This window comes from Geotrypetes seraphini, chromosome 11 (assembly GCF_902459505.1).
Source record: "Geotrypetes seraphini chromosome 11, aGeoSer1.1, whole genome shotgun sequence".
Lineage (NCBI taxonomy): Eukaryota > Metazoa > Chordata > Amphibia > Gymnophiona > Dermophiidae > Geotrypetes > Geotrypetes seraphini.
This window is the reverse complement of record NC_047094.1, coordinates 133,089,831-133,102,131: the sequence shown is the minus strand read 5'-3', so window position 1 is coordinate 133,102,131 and position 12,301 is coordinate 133,089,831. Positions and strand designations below refer to the sequence as shown.

Genomic DNA, 12,301 nt, shown 5'->3' with positions numbered 1-12,301 from the left:
TACTAGTAATCACTTATATAATGCAGCGCTGAAAGGCGTATGCAGTGCTGTACATTTTGATGTTTATAGACTGTCCCTGCTCTGAAGAGCTTACAATGTAATTTGGACAGACAGACAGGGCATATAGGGGATTCAGAACCCAAGAGGAGAGGAGTTAGGAGTCGAAAGCACTCTGAAAGAGGTGGGCTGACATTTATGGTCCCTGCTCAGAAGAGCTTACAATGTAACTTTGAAAGACAGACACGACATATAGGGCTGAGGATTCAGAACACAAGGTAAGAGATTAGAGAGACCTCCCAGGAAAGAGACTTGGGAGTTACGATCGACAAGTCGATGAAGCTGTCCAAGCAATGTGCAGCGGCGGTGAAAAGGCGAACAGAATGCTAGGAATGATAAAGAAGGGGATCACGAACAGATCGGAGAAGGCTATCATGCCGCTGTACCGGCCATGGTACGCCCTTCACCTGGATTACTGCGCCCAGCACTGGTTGCCATACATGAAGAAGGACACAGTACTACTCGAAAGGGTCCAGAGAAGAGCGACTAAGATGGTTAAGGGGTTGGAGGAGATGTTGTACAGTGAAAGATTAGAGAAACTGGGCCTCTTCTCCCTTGAACAGAGAAGATTGAGAGGGGACATGATCGAAACATTCAAGGTACTGAAGGGGATAGACTTAGTAGATAAAGACAGGTTGTTCACCCTCTCCAAGGTAGGGAGAACGAGAGGGCACTCTCTAAAGTTGAAAGGGGATAGATTCCGTACGAACGTAAGGAAGTTCTTCTTCACCCAGAGAGTGGTGGAGAACTGGAACGCTCTTCCGGAGGCTGTTATAGGGGAAAACACCCTCCAGGGACTCAAGACAAAGTTAGACAAGTTCCTGCTGAATCAGAACGTACGCAGGTGGGACTAGTCTCAGTTAGGGCGCTGGTCTTTGACCTAGGGGCCACCGCGAGAGGGGACCTCTGGGCACGACGGACCACTGGTCTGACCCAGCAGCGGCAATTCTTATGTTCAAAGATGCGGGCTGACATTTATAGAAAGTCCCTGTTCGGATGAGCTTACAATCTAACTTGGACAGGCAGACATGACATAGAGGGTTGTTGATGCAGAACTCAAGGTGAGAGGAGTTAGGAGGTGAAAGCCCTCTCAAAGAGGTGGGCTGACATTTATAGACGGTCCCTGCTCGGAAGAGCTTACAATGTGACTTGGACAGACAGACATGACATAGAGGGTTGGGGATGCAGAACCCAAGGTGAGGGGAGTTAGGAGTCGAAAGCACTCTCAAAGAGAGCACCCCCCTCCCCAATTATTCACAAAGTAGCGGGAGTACCCCTCCCCCCTCCTCAAATGTTGCAGGCGGGGCCCTTACATAGGACCCCCTCCCCCAGGGGGCTGTGTGACTGAGCTACTGCACCCCCCCCCCCCCCCGAGGCGTCTGTAACTACGCCCCGGTTTCAAAGTCGTTCCCTTACAAAAACCCGCCCCCCTGACGGTCGAGAGAGGGAACCTCGGCCCGAATTCAGGTCTTTCCTACCTCCTTGTCGACCACCATCTTCTCTGACCCCTCCCGCCCGCCGCCAGCGCCGCGGTGCACTGTGGGATAGGAAAGAACGGCGGTATCCAAGCGTCTCTCGCGCCTAGCAACCGCAGCGTCGCCCCGCCGAAGAATAGGCGTTGACGAGACGGAGTGACGTAGCCGGCGGCGGCCATGATAGGACTGGCAGGGCGCGCCCGAGAGCCAACATGGCCGTCGGGGCCTAGTCGTGCTGCTGTGGGGAGTGCAAATGGATTCTGGGAGGAAGAGGAGGGTGGGTTAGTCAAACAGACATAATACTACAGTAGCAGCATACGAGTAGTATTGTGTTTGCAAGATCTGTAGCCTTTTTTTAACTTTACAAAAAAAAAAAATGGTATCCCAGCCTAAGCAGAAGACACATGACCCCATTACCTCCCCCCCCCCCCCTAGTTTTAGTCTGTACTTTCAATGGAAGTAAAACCCAGATGTCACTATCTATCCAGCTCATGCTGGAACTATATGGTAACCTACTTTTAGGGCTTCCTTCCCTCCTACCCCCCTCTGGTATGGGTTTCTATCCCTCCCTCCAAGGCCCCTGGGGGTGCTTATCCCTTCGCCCACTGCCAGGACAGTCCTTCCTTCTCATCCTCTTGTTTCTGACCCTATCTTCCACCGCCTCACTGAAATGTAATATTTGGGCTGGCCATCTCTGTGGAGTATCCAAGCCATGGATAAATAGATAGTCACTCCACAGGGAAAGCTTCTGGGGCAGGCCCGCAGCAGCAGGCGCACCTTGCTGCTGCGGGCCCACCTGAAGATCACATTTTAGGAGAGCGAGGTAGGGGAAAGGGAAGATTAGCTAGGACAGGGATGAAAGCCATCTGGAGATGCAGACAGTCCTCTAAAAAGAGGCCATGGCTAGGTAAATCCAAACATCTGATAACCCTAACTTTGCTGAAATTGCAAAGTTAAAGAACAAGACTTTTTTTTTTTTTTAAGACCCAAAATTTAGCTAAGAAAGTTGACTCGGTAAGGCAGAGAAGCAAAGTTATCCATTTCTAAGCTAAAGCCCCTTGGGTACTTGTGATTTTGAACTTACACCCCCCAAAATTGAGGGAGGTGAAACATAGAAAAATGAAGGCAGATAAAGTGTATGGGCTAGATGCACTAAAATCAGCAATCATCACTAAACCTGTTTTCACAGCTTTAGCAACACTCACTTTTACCTAGCCGATGCACAAAATGACTCGCTGCGTGTTTTCCCTCTCGATCGCCCCACGCAAATCAGCTAAAACCCCATGGAAAGTAGTCATGCAATTGATGCACTAACAGCACTTAGCTAATCCCCCCAAAAAAGGGTTTTAGTGATCCGAAAAACCAACATGTCTGCCTGTTTATTTTATTTTCTTTTTTCAATGGCACAGATATTTTGCATACGTTACACACCTTTTTTCTCTCTAGCTCCCCAGTTTGTCATTCTTGACTTTCTTTCTTTAAAGACATAGATTTAATTAGGTTTAGCTTACATACATGGTTTATTAGGTTTTATATATGCCTTTTACAAACAGTAGTAAAGCAGTTAAGAATATAAAAATAAAACAGGAATTACAAATCATTAACAAGAAAGTAAATGATGGGAGAGAGATATTCAAACAAGACAGACATAGAATTTAAAATTGTCCGATTAGAGCAACAATCCCTGTAGAAAATCGATTTAAAATTCTTATATTAACTTTTAAATCAATTCATTGCAATGGCCCAGTATAATCTTTCTTTTCTTATAAGTTCCTATTGTCCCCTAAGACTTTTGCATTCTTTAAACAATCAGCATCTTCAAATTCCTTCAGTTCACACAGTTCATTATGAACCAACTAGAGCAAGAGCTTTCTGCTGTATTTCACCATCTCGTTGGAATTCTCTTCCAAATGTAGTACATCTTGAACCCACTATTTGAAAGGTAGAGCTCTTTTGAAGACATTCTTTTTTTGAGAAAGCTTTTTCCATTTAAGTTGGACGATTCTGGTGTCATGAGGGTTTATTAATGAGACAGTTTGCAAACATGTTTTATAATATTTTAAGTGTACATATATATGCCTCTTTTTTCCTTCTGTGCTATCCTTTGCTTTAAGAATATGAGTTCCTTTTTAATTGTAATTTTGTAAACCATGCTCTGTTATTGTCTAAGGAAGGGTGGTATATTAAATAAAATTAAATCATAAGCTAGAAAGGTTGATCAAGTATCAGGGTGACCATTAAAAGTAGCAGCAAAGGAGATAAGGTTTTTAAACCTGATTTGAATTTAGGGTAAGAATTGGAAGATGCAAAAATTTAGGAACAACCCCCCCCCCCCCCCCTGCTGTAAACGCTATTCAATCTCCCAGGAAGCTCCAATTTTCATGTATTCTTTACCCATGGAACTTAAATTAGTATGTACCTTGTTTATGTAACTATTCTATTTTAGGCTCCTTATCATTTGCTGACTGTCCAGCCTTCTTTCAATGTGAACCGCCTATAAGTTGCCTGACTATGGCGGTATAGAAAAATAAAGTTATTATTATTATAATGAAGATGCTAAGTAGTAAAAAGCAGGCAAACAAGTAGCTGCGAGTCATGCTTTGTGATGGCAACAAGAGTAGTGCCATAACTGTCAGAAGTGCTCTATTTGGGGGAATTACACCTAGCAAAAGTATTGGATGCAGATACTAAAGCCTAACACACGTCAACCGATAAGTACAGGCCTACTAGTGGACTGGATAAGGTTCCGGTTTCTTCCTGCTGCTTCACTCTGATCTCTCTAGCCATACAGAGAGGCGATAATGAATTCCTAGAAGATGAGTTAGGAACTGACTCACGATAGCCAAGCTAAGCAAGCTCCAGCTCTAGTTTTCACTTACCGTAGCCAGGTCTTACTCTATTAGAAATCCACATCTGTAAATGCAGGAGGAGAACACACTGGTTAGAGCCCATGCTGCCTATAGTCAATGGAAAGGATGTGAACTGTAGATGAAGTGCATGTTGCCAAGATGGAAGGAAAGAGGTTGTACTAGGAGCAGAGGTTGTACATAGAGTTGTGAAGCTAGAGTAGCACTAAATGCGTTCTGATAAGAAAAGATGAACAGTGTTGAGCTGAGCAACTGGCAGGAAGCCTGACCCTTGCCAGTTAAAGAGATACCCATGGAGGAGCTTAGCATATGGTGAGCAGAAAGCTTGAGCTTGCCAGCCATCTCTACCTTTCATCGTTCACTTGTGATCATTACAAACAAAAATGCACCATCACGAATGAAAGGTTGTTTATTAATCAATATATACATAAGAGATATAAAAGACATTGACAATTAAGGGGAAATCTTTCAGGAGATTAATAATTTGAGCAACACAAACCAAAATCGTTCCAGAGAAGGCAGAAGAAAGGTGCATAAAGAGGTCCTTTACTAAACTGCAGTAAGCGCTAGCACATCCTGTAGTACATTTCAAACTGGCACATGCTAACCTTGTCAAACAATTTCGCTGTGGCTATAGTGTTCTTAAAGCCTTCCGAAATCAATTATAGCAAACCACACAGAAGCAGAAGGTCAAAACAATTTTCACTTCTTTAGTTAAAGCATTAGCTCTTAACTCATGGACCTCAGTAGTGCCATTCCATGCTATTAAACTTTAAGCATGCAAGACCCCTGATCGTCATTGGTCCCATGTAATTGTAATCATTTTTTATAGTAATTTTTACTTTCAATTTATAATATATTTAGAAAATAACTTATCTTTTCGCTACGCGGGCGGGAGTGCGTACCTCCACCCGCGTAGCGAAAAGATAAGTTATTTTCTAAATATATTATAAATTGAAAGTAAAAATTACTATAAAAAATGATTACAATTACATGGGACCAATGACGATCAGGGGTCTTGCATGCTTAAAGTTTAATAGCATGGAATGGCACTACTGAGGTCCATGAGTTAAGAGCTAATGCTTTAACATGCTAACCTTGTGCATAAAAAAAATATATATATATATTTTTTTTTTTTTTTTTTTTGCAGAGGGGGCACATCAGTACTAATTAGCATGCTATAATATGGATGTGTTAACTGATTAGTGCAGGAGGACCATAGAAACCTATTCCACCTACACAATAAGTGTCACAAGTACTCCCACTGTTTAGCCATTAACCCCCCCCCACCCCCCATGACCATTAATTGGAAAAAAATGGATTTTCTGGCCATGGTAAAAATGACCTTGGTATGTGGGGAAAAATCTATGCAAGGGCATGGTAAAGAGAACTTATGCCGCAGCTTGGTTAAAGCTTCCAGCAGTCTCTTTGGGGTACCTTACAACTCAACCCTTAACATGGGGGGTACCAGATTTTATATTTTTTTTATAATGAAGGACACATGGCCCCACCCCTACCCAACCTACATGCTCAGAGGCTCGCGACATGGGCCCAAGCTCGGGGCTTTCCAAAACCCAGACACTGCTTGTTTTAGAAATCTGGTCACATGTCTAGGTTTTTCCAGATATCTGGTAACCCTACCCTAACATGTTAAAACAGATGCCATGGTTCTTCTCCACAACCAAAGTACATCAATTTCTACATCAGCTTTGATACCATAAACAGGAGTTGTTTAACCATTCACATCTAAGTTTTGCACAGCTCAAAACTACTTTTGTAGGCTATTTCAGTGCAACAGAGGCATGTGTGAAGGCAAAAGATCTTCACCCCTTCATGCCAAGAAGAAAAAAAAAAATCCTAAACAGAGCCCAGTGCTAGCTGTCTGCACCTTACATGAAAGAAGGTATGAATACGATAAAGCTCCCTGCAGACTAAGGGATTTTATTTTACAGTACCTGTGTTCTGATAAATATGACAGGATTGTCAGAAGACCTTTAGGGAATTTAATATATACTGAGTAAAGCACAGATAAGACAGTTGGCAGACCTTTGGGTTGGTTTCTACAGAGAAATGCAATCTAACCATGGATATTGCACTTAACAGAAATTATAGGAAATAAAGATGTAATGCAAAGGTGATTACCTATGGATGTTACAGCAACAACTAAAATTCAATTTCTAATTCCTCATTTGCATGAAGATTACATTAAAAATAATATTCCAGTACTTTACATTGACTAAGAGACAGTACGCTTAGATGACATCCAAGTAAAATATTTAGGTTCTTAAATACTTTAAGAAACTGATGAAAGAAAAAATGTGCTTCAACTACAAGTGAAGGCCAAATAATTCTTTAGGAGTGAATTCACATACAGTACATGAACATTTAACTTATCACAAGTTAATGTTGTCATAGTCGGTGTGATACTCTTGGTGTACTAGAGCAGGGGTCTCAAAGTCCCTCCTTGAGGGCCACGATCCAGTCGGGTTTTCAGGATTTCCCCAATGAATATGCATGAGATCTATTTGCATGCACTGCTTTCATTGTATGCTAATAGATCTCATGCATATTCATTGGGGAAATCCTGAAAACCCAACTGGATTGCGACCCTCCAGGAGGGACTTTGACACCCCTGTAATAGAGGCATGCCACTTTACAGTGAAAATATCTTGTGCCCAAAAAAAATGTAGTCCCCCTAATGCATTTGGACACAGTTACGGGTATGTTAAAAAAAAAAAAACCCCACAAAAAACCTGAATTTGTTTATCATTGAATACTTTATTTAATTTTTAAAGCTCAAGCTTTCATTTTCTCAGCATTCAGCTCGCTAAGTTCTACAAACGCACCCAAGAACCTGGTTTCTCATTTCAATACCAAGGATCATAGCATTACATAGTTCTGCTCACTCCAGTCGAAGTTGGCTTGGGCTGAAATAACTTGCTTCTTTCACTTGTTTTCAGATAAAAACCAGCATGGATGGCTATTATTGGATGCCAGGCATTTGAAAAGATTTTATATATTTTAGTTACAAATCATGCTTTTGTCCATGTCTATTGCTGGAATAGAGGGATATCCAACTTCTAAAAATTCTGAGGAGGGAGGGCGTTGAAGGTGAACAGTCATCTTAAAATTCCACTGGGAAAAAAAAAATCTGGATTTTTTTTCTCTTTGGGGCAGGGGAGGAAGAGGTAGAGAGGAGTAGATTTCATAATGGTGGTTGTTTAAAGCACAATTTTTAGTATTACACCTCCAAATGCAGCCTCAACCTAAAAGGACGTTGGTTGTATACAACACATAAAAGCTTTTGCTCAAATGGATACTTGGAGCAATAACTTACTTCCAGAATACTAGTTAGTGGCTTCCAGCACCACTGCTGCCTTGCAGGTATGCAAATTGAAAAGAATTATGCAACTAGTTAAGTGTGCATTGAGCAGTTTCTTTGCACTTAAGTTTAGCAGTAAAAGTGGTACACAGTCCTATCAAGTAAAAATATTACATTAAAATGTCTTATTTCATTCAACCTAGAAAGTTCTCATCAGATTGTGCATAAGAAAATCCTAAAAATGCATTTGAAGCACTGGAGGTTCCCGTAGCCAGGTCCGGCGTGCGACCAATGGAGCTTGGAACTGTTTCTTGGGTAAACTCTGGGTCAAAATGTTGTAGGTCACCTGGACCTGCCTGAAAATACACAATGAAAAAGAATTCAGATATATATGTGTTATGTGTTGAACACAGAAGGAAGGCCGAATTGGTGGGCAGCAGAAACATCTTTTCTACACTCCTCTATCATGGTCAAAAGGTCAGTTTATAGTCAAACTGAATGTATGGCTTCCATGATTATATCCAGGTCAAAGACTCAATTCACTAGTCAAAAATGTTATGGAATGGAGGGGTTTGAGGTGTCTGTCCTATCTTAATGTTATCCAGAGTTAACATGGCTGTACCTGAGGCCCTCCAAAAACATCATGATAATTTGCAATGATGTTCAAAGGCAAAAAGCTTTCAATAGCTCAAATCCTGGTTGACTTACCACATTGGGATTGAAAGGTGGTGTGATCCGCTTGTGATACAGGTCGTCCCAGTTTATTGGGCTAAAGAAGACATGGTGCCTTATCTCAAGCTAGAAGAAAGAATTCAAGTTATATTAATTGTTCACACAATTCACCATCAATTCAAGCATCTCGGCCTCTGAACCAGATTCCCCTTCCTTGAACTGAGCAGGGATAGTATGAAAATAAGGGGATGGGCATGTTCCTAGGTCCCTAGTTTTCAATCATTGGGTCACTCTTTGTGCAATTTGTGTCACATGTATGGGGTTTGAGGGACCTGTGGTCATTGCTATTATAATGGTAGGGCTAGATTTGTACAAGACTGCACTATAGCCATAATATTTAGTAAGAGAAAAAAAAAAGTGCTTTAACATTTTACAGCATGAAAGAGGAGGAGTCATGTCTATTGATCAGGGTCCACTGGTGAGTGGACATTGAATCCTTTTGCACCCAACTTCTGACACGATTTAAGGAGTATAAGGGAGGGGGCCGAGGCAAGCACTGGAATGGTAAGCATGTGGGTCATTCTGCAGAGGAAGGAGACCAGAGATGGGCAGCCACATTTTGGGGGCCACAACCCTGTCAGGTTTTCAAGATCTATTAGCATACAATTGAAGTAGTTCGTAGAAAGATCAATCATTTAATCTCATGCATATTCATTATGGCCTTTGAGAACTTTGAGTGCCCACCCTGATGGTGGCCCATTTTTGTCTGCACTGGACACTTGACCTCAGAGTGAGAGCATGTGTGATGACAGATGAGGAAAAGGTTGGGGGAGGCGGAAGAGGCTAAATGTTGAGGAGAGATATGGACTCAAGATCGAAGATGGGTGATTTGGGAATAGGCAAGGGGAGTAACTGTTTCCGCTAGTGAATTTCACAAATGGTTTCAGCTAGTTCAAAAACATTTCCAAAAAGCAGTTTCTCTTGTGGCAAGTATGCCTATATTCAGGGACTCAAAGGCATCTTCTATAAGTGTAGCATGGTGCCCATGGAATAAGTAATAATAATAATAAATTTATTTTCTTGTATACCACCCAACCAGTAGTTCTGGGTGGTTCACAACAGGAGAATACTGAGAATTTCAGCATATGGTACAGTTTCATAGAACACACTATCTATGTACAATATAATAAAAGTAATACAATTGTTAAAAACATTCAAGTAGAAAACAAAGGGTAGGAGTGAAGGGTCACTACTCCGACTGGAGGAGGGTCACGAGTGGTGTCCCGCAGGGCTCGGTGCTCGGGCCGCTGCTATTTAATATCTTCATAAATGATCTAGAAACAGGGACGAAGTGTGAGATAATAAAATTTGCGGACGACATTAACTATTTAATGGAGCTCGGACTACAGAGGAATGCGAAGAATTGCAAAGGGACTTGAACAAACTAGAAGAATGGGCGACGAGATGGCAGATGAAGTTTCAACGTTGAGAAATGTAAGGTATTGCATGTGGGGAGCAGAAACTCGAGGCACAACTATACAATGGGAGGGATGTTATTGAATAAGAGTACCCAGGAAAGGGACTTAGGGGTATTGGTGGACATGACAATGGCCGCTAAGAGAGCGAATAGAATGCTTGGTATAATCAAAAAGGGTATTACAGCCAGAACGAAAGAAGTTATCCTGCCGTTGTATCGGGCGATGGTGCGCCCGCATTTGGAGTACTGCGTCCAATATTGGTCGCCATACCTTAAGAAGGATATGGCGTTAGTCAAGAGGATTCAGAGGAGAGCGACACATCTGATAAAAGGTATGGAAAACCTGTCATATTCTGAGAGATTGGAAAAGCTGGGTGTCTTTTCCCTGGAGAAGAGGAGACTTAGAGGGGATATGATAGAGACTTACAAGATCATGAAGGGCATAGAGAGAGTAGAGAGGGACAGATTCTTCATACTTTCGAATAATAAAAGAACAAGAGGGCACTCGGAAAAGTTGATAGGAAACAAGATTCAAAACAAATACTAGGAAGTTCTTTTTTACCCAACGTGTGTGGACACCTGGAATGCGCTTCCAGAGGACGTAATTGGGCAGAGTACGGTACTGGGGTTCAAGAAAGGATTAGACAAATTCCTACTGGAAAAGGGGATAGAGGGGTATAGATAGAAGATTACTGCACAGGTCCTGGACCTGTTGGGCCACCGCGTGAGCGGACTGCTGGGCACGATGGACCTCGGGTCTGACCCAACAGAGGCATTTCTTATGTTCTTATATACTATGGCAATAAGAATAGAAACAAGACCTCATTTAAATATCAAAATTAATATTCTTATTTGTCAAATAAATAGGTCTAATGATTTCCTAAATGCAAAGTAAGAATTAGATGGAACAATCATCGGACTTAGCCAGGAGTTCATCTTCCCAGCTTGATACTACAAAGTCCTGTCTAAAAAGGTCTTAAACCAACAGGCCTTAGGAGTAGGGAAGATGAACTTTAGAATTTCTAGTTCCTTTTGTTGAGTAAGAAAGTTTCAGATAGGGGGACAAATGAGGGAAATAATCCAAAAAGCACCTTATAACAAATGCATCCAAACTTAAAGCACTCTGGCCCCAAAAGGCAACCAATGCAACTTGGTATAAAAAGGACTAACATGATCATACTTTAAGATTAAAAATCAGGCAAACTGCAGCATTTTGCACCAACCGAAGTCTTAATATAATCTTTAGGTAACCCCAAATAAATTATATTCCAATAGCCTAAAGTTAATACAATAGATTGAACCAGTAACCGAAAAGATTCAAATTTAATGGTTCTTAATTTCCATAAAAAGTGCATAACTTTTTTTAAATTAATAAATCTGTATGTTTCCTAAAAGTTAATGTGCAATCCAAAGTAACCCCCCAGAATTTTCAAATTAAGACGCTATCTTGAAATTTTGGCCCTTCAGTTGGATACTTTTCTCATTAGGGCTTGCCAAAAAAACCCTTGTTTTTTCAGGATTAAGCTTCAACCTAACCTGTAGCATCCATAATTCTACCTTTTCTAAGATTATAGAAATTTGAGTAATCCAGTTCATTCGAGATGTTCTTACTGGATATAAGCATTAACTTAGAAGAGAGATAGATACTTGACCCGTGACAGTAAGCAGCTGGCAAACCACTTCCAGTCATGGGCTGAACCAACCCTGGATATTTAAAGCCTGGGCAAGTGTGTCTCCCAGCATTGAAAATCCAGGTATGGCTGCCAACCTGAAGTGACCAGTTAACTTGCTACATAAAGTTAGGCCAGCTCTTTTGCAGTTATTTAGCTGGTTAGTGGATTGAAAATTGCAGCTAACCAGCTAAGTTTCCATTCTACCCTGGCTTACCTCCGTTAGAGATAGTAACTGGTTAGTGTTGCTGCTGAATAAAAATCGGATGTCAGATCATTTGGCAGTGTTTAACCAGGCAGAAGCCTCTCCTGCCCCTTTGAATATAAGTTAGATATTTAAAGTTTGAGTCTTGCTAATAATGCATATTTTACAGGTAGGCATATGAATTGTGTGCCCATTTGCAGACCACCACTACAGGTAGAAGTTTAGAAATAATAGCATGTAAATTCCAAACATTTGCACCTGTAAGTGTTGGGACTCACTAAAAACCGGAAAGTAGTAATTCTATAAAACAGTCCTGAATAAAAAGGTAAAAATAGCAGCAATGCTTACAAAATCCATCTTGGCACCAAGCCTAATTTTCTGGTTCTTGTGCAAAAGCCCCTGCAGGATGTCACAGGCTGCCACTGTTTTGGTCGCAGGAAGTTGAAGAGGTTTGTTTAGGATGTTATCGTACATCTGAGACATATCCCGGCTATAAAACGGGGGCTAGAAAAGAACAGAAAGGCCACACTCATTGAAAAACTTGCTGGGGTTCAAG

At 41.5% G+C, this 12,301-nt stretch overlaps 2 protein-coding genes across 5 annotated transcripts in view; both read right to left on the bottom strand.

Moving 5' to 3' along the window:
* IFT52 (intraflagellar transport 52) overlaps positions 1 to 1,660 on the bottom strand; it is a 39,121-nt gene extending 37,461 nt beyond the window's left edge. For both annotated transcript variants that reach the window (XM_033963104.1, XM_033963105.1), the window contains exon 1: positions 1,536 to 1,660. In XM_033963104.1, coding sequence (XP_033818995.1) covers positions 1,536 to 1,553 — 18 coding nt within the window. In that variant the 5' untranslated portion in view covers positions 1,554 to 1,660. The remainder of the gene's footprint in view (positions 1 to 1,535) is intronic.
* A 5,497-nt stretch (positions 1,661 to 7,157) lies between these two features.
* The window catches only part of SGK2 (serum/glucocorticoid regulated kinase 2), a 42,986-nt gene continuing 37,842 nt past the window's right edge, over positions 7,158 to 12,301 (bottom strand). For all 3 annotated transcript variants that reach the window (XM_033914765.1, XM_033914763.1, XM_033914762.1), the window contains 3 exons: positions 12,094 to 12,249; positions 8,430 to 8,519; positions 7,158 to 8,077 (listed from right to left, as the gene is read on the bottom strand). In XM_033914765.1, the coding sequence (XP_033770656.1) occupies positions 7,916 to 8,077; positions 8,430 to 8,519; positions 12,094 to 12,249 (408 nt within the window). In that variant the 3' untranslated portion in view covers positions 7,158 to 7,915. The remainder of the gene's footprint in view (positions 8,078 to 8,429; positions 8,520 to 12,093; positions 12,250 to 12,301) is intronic.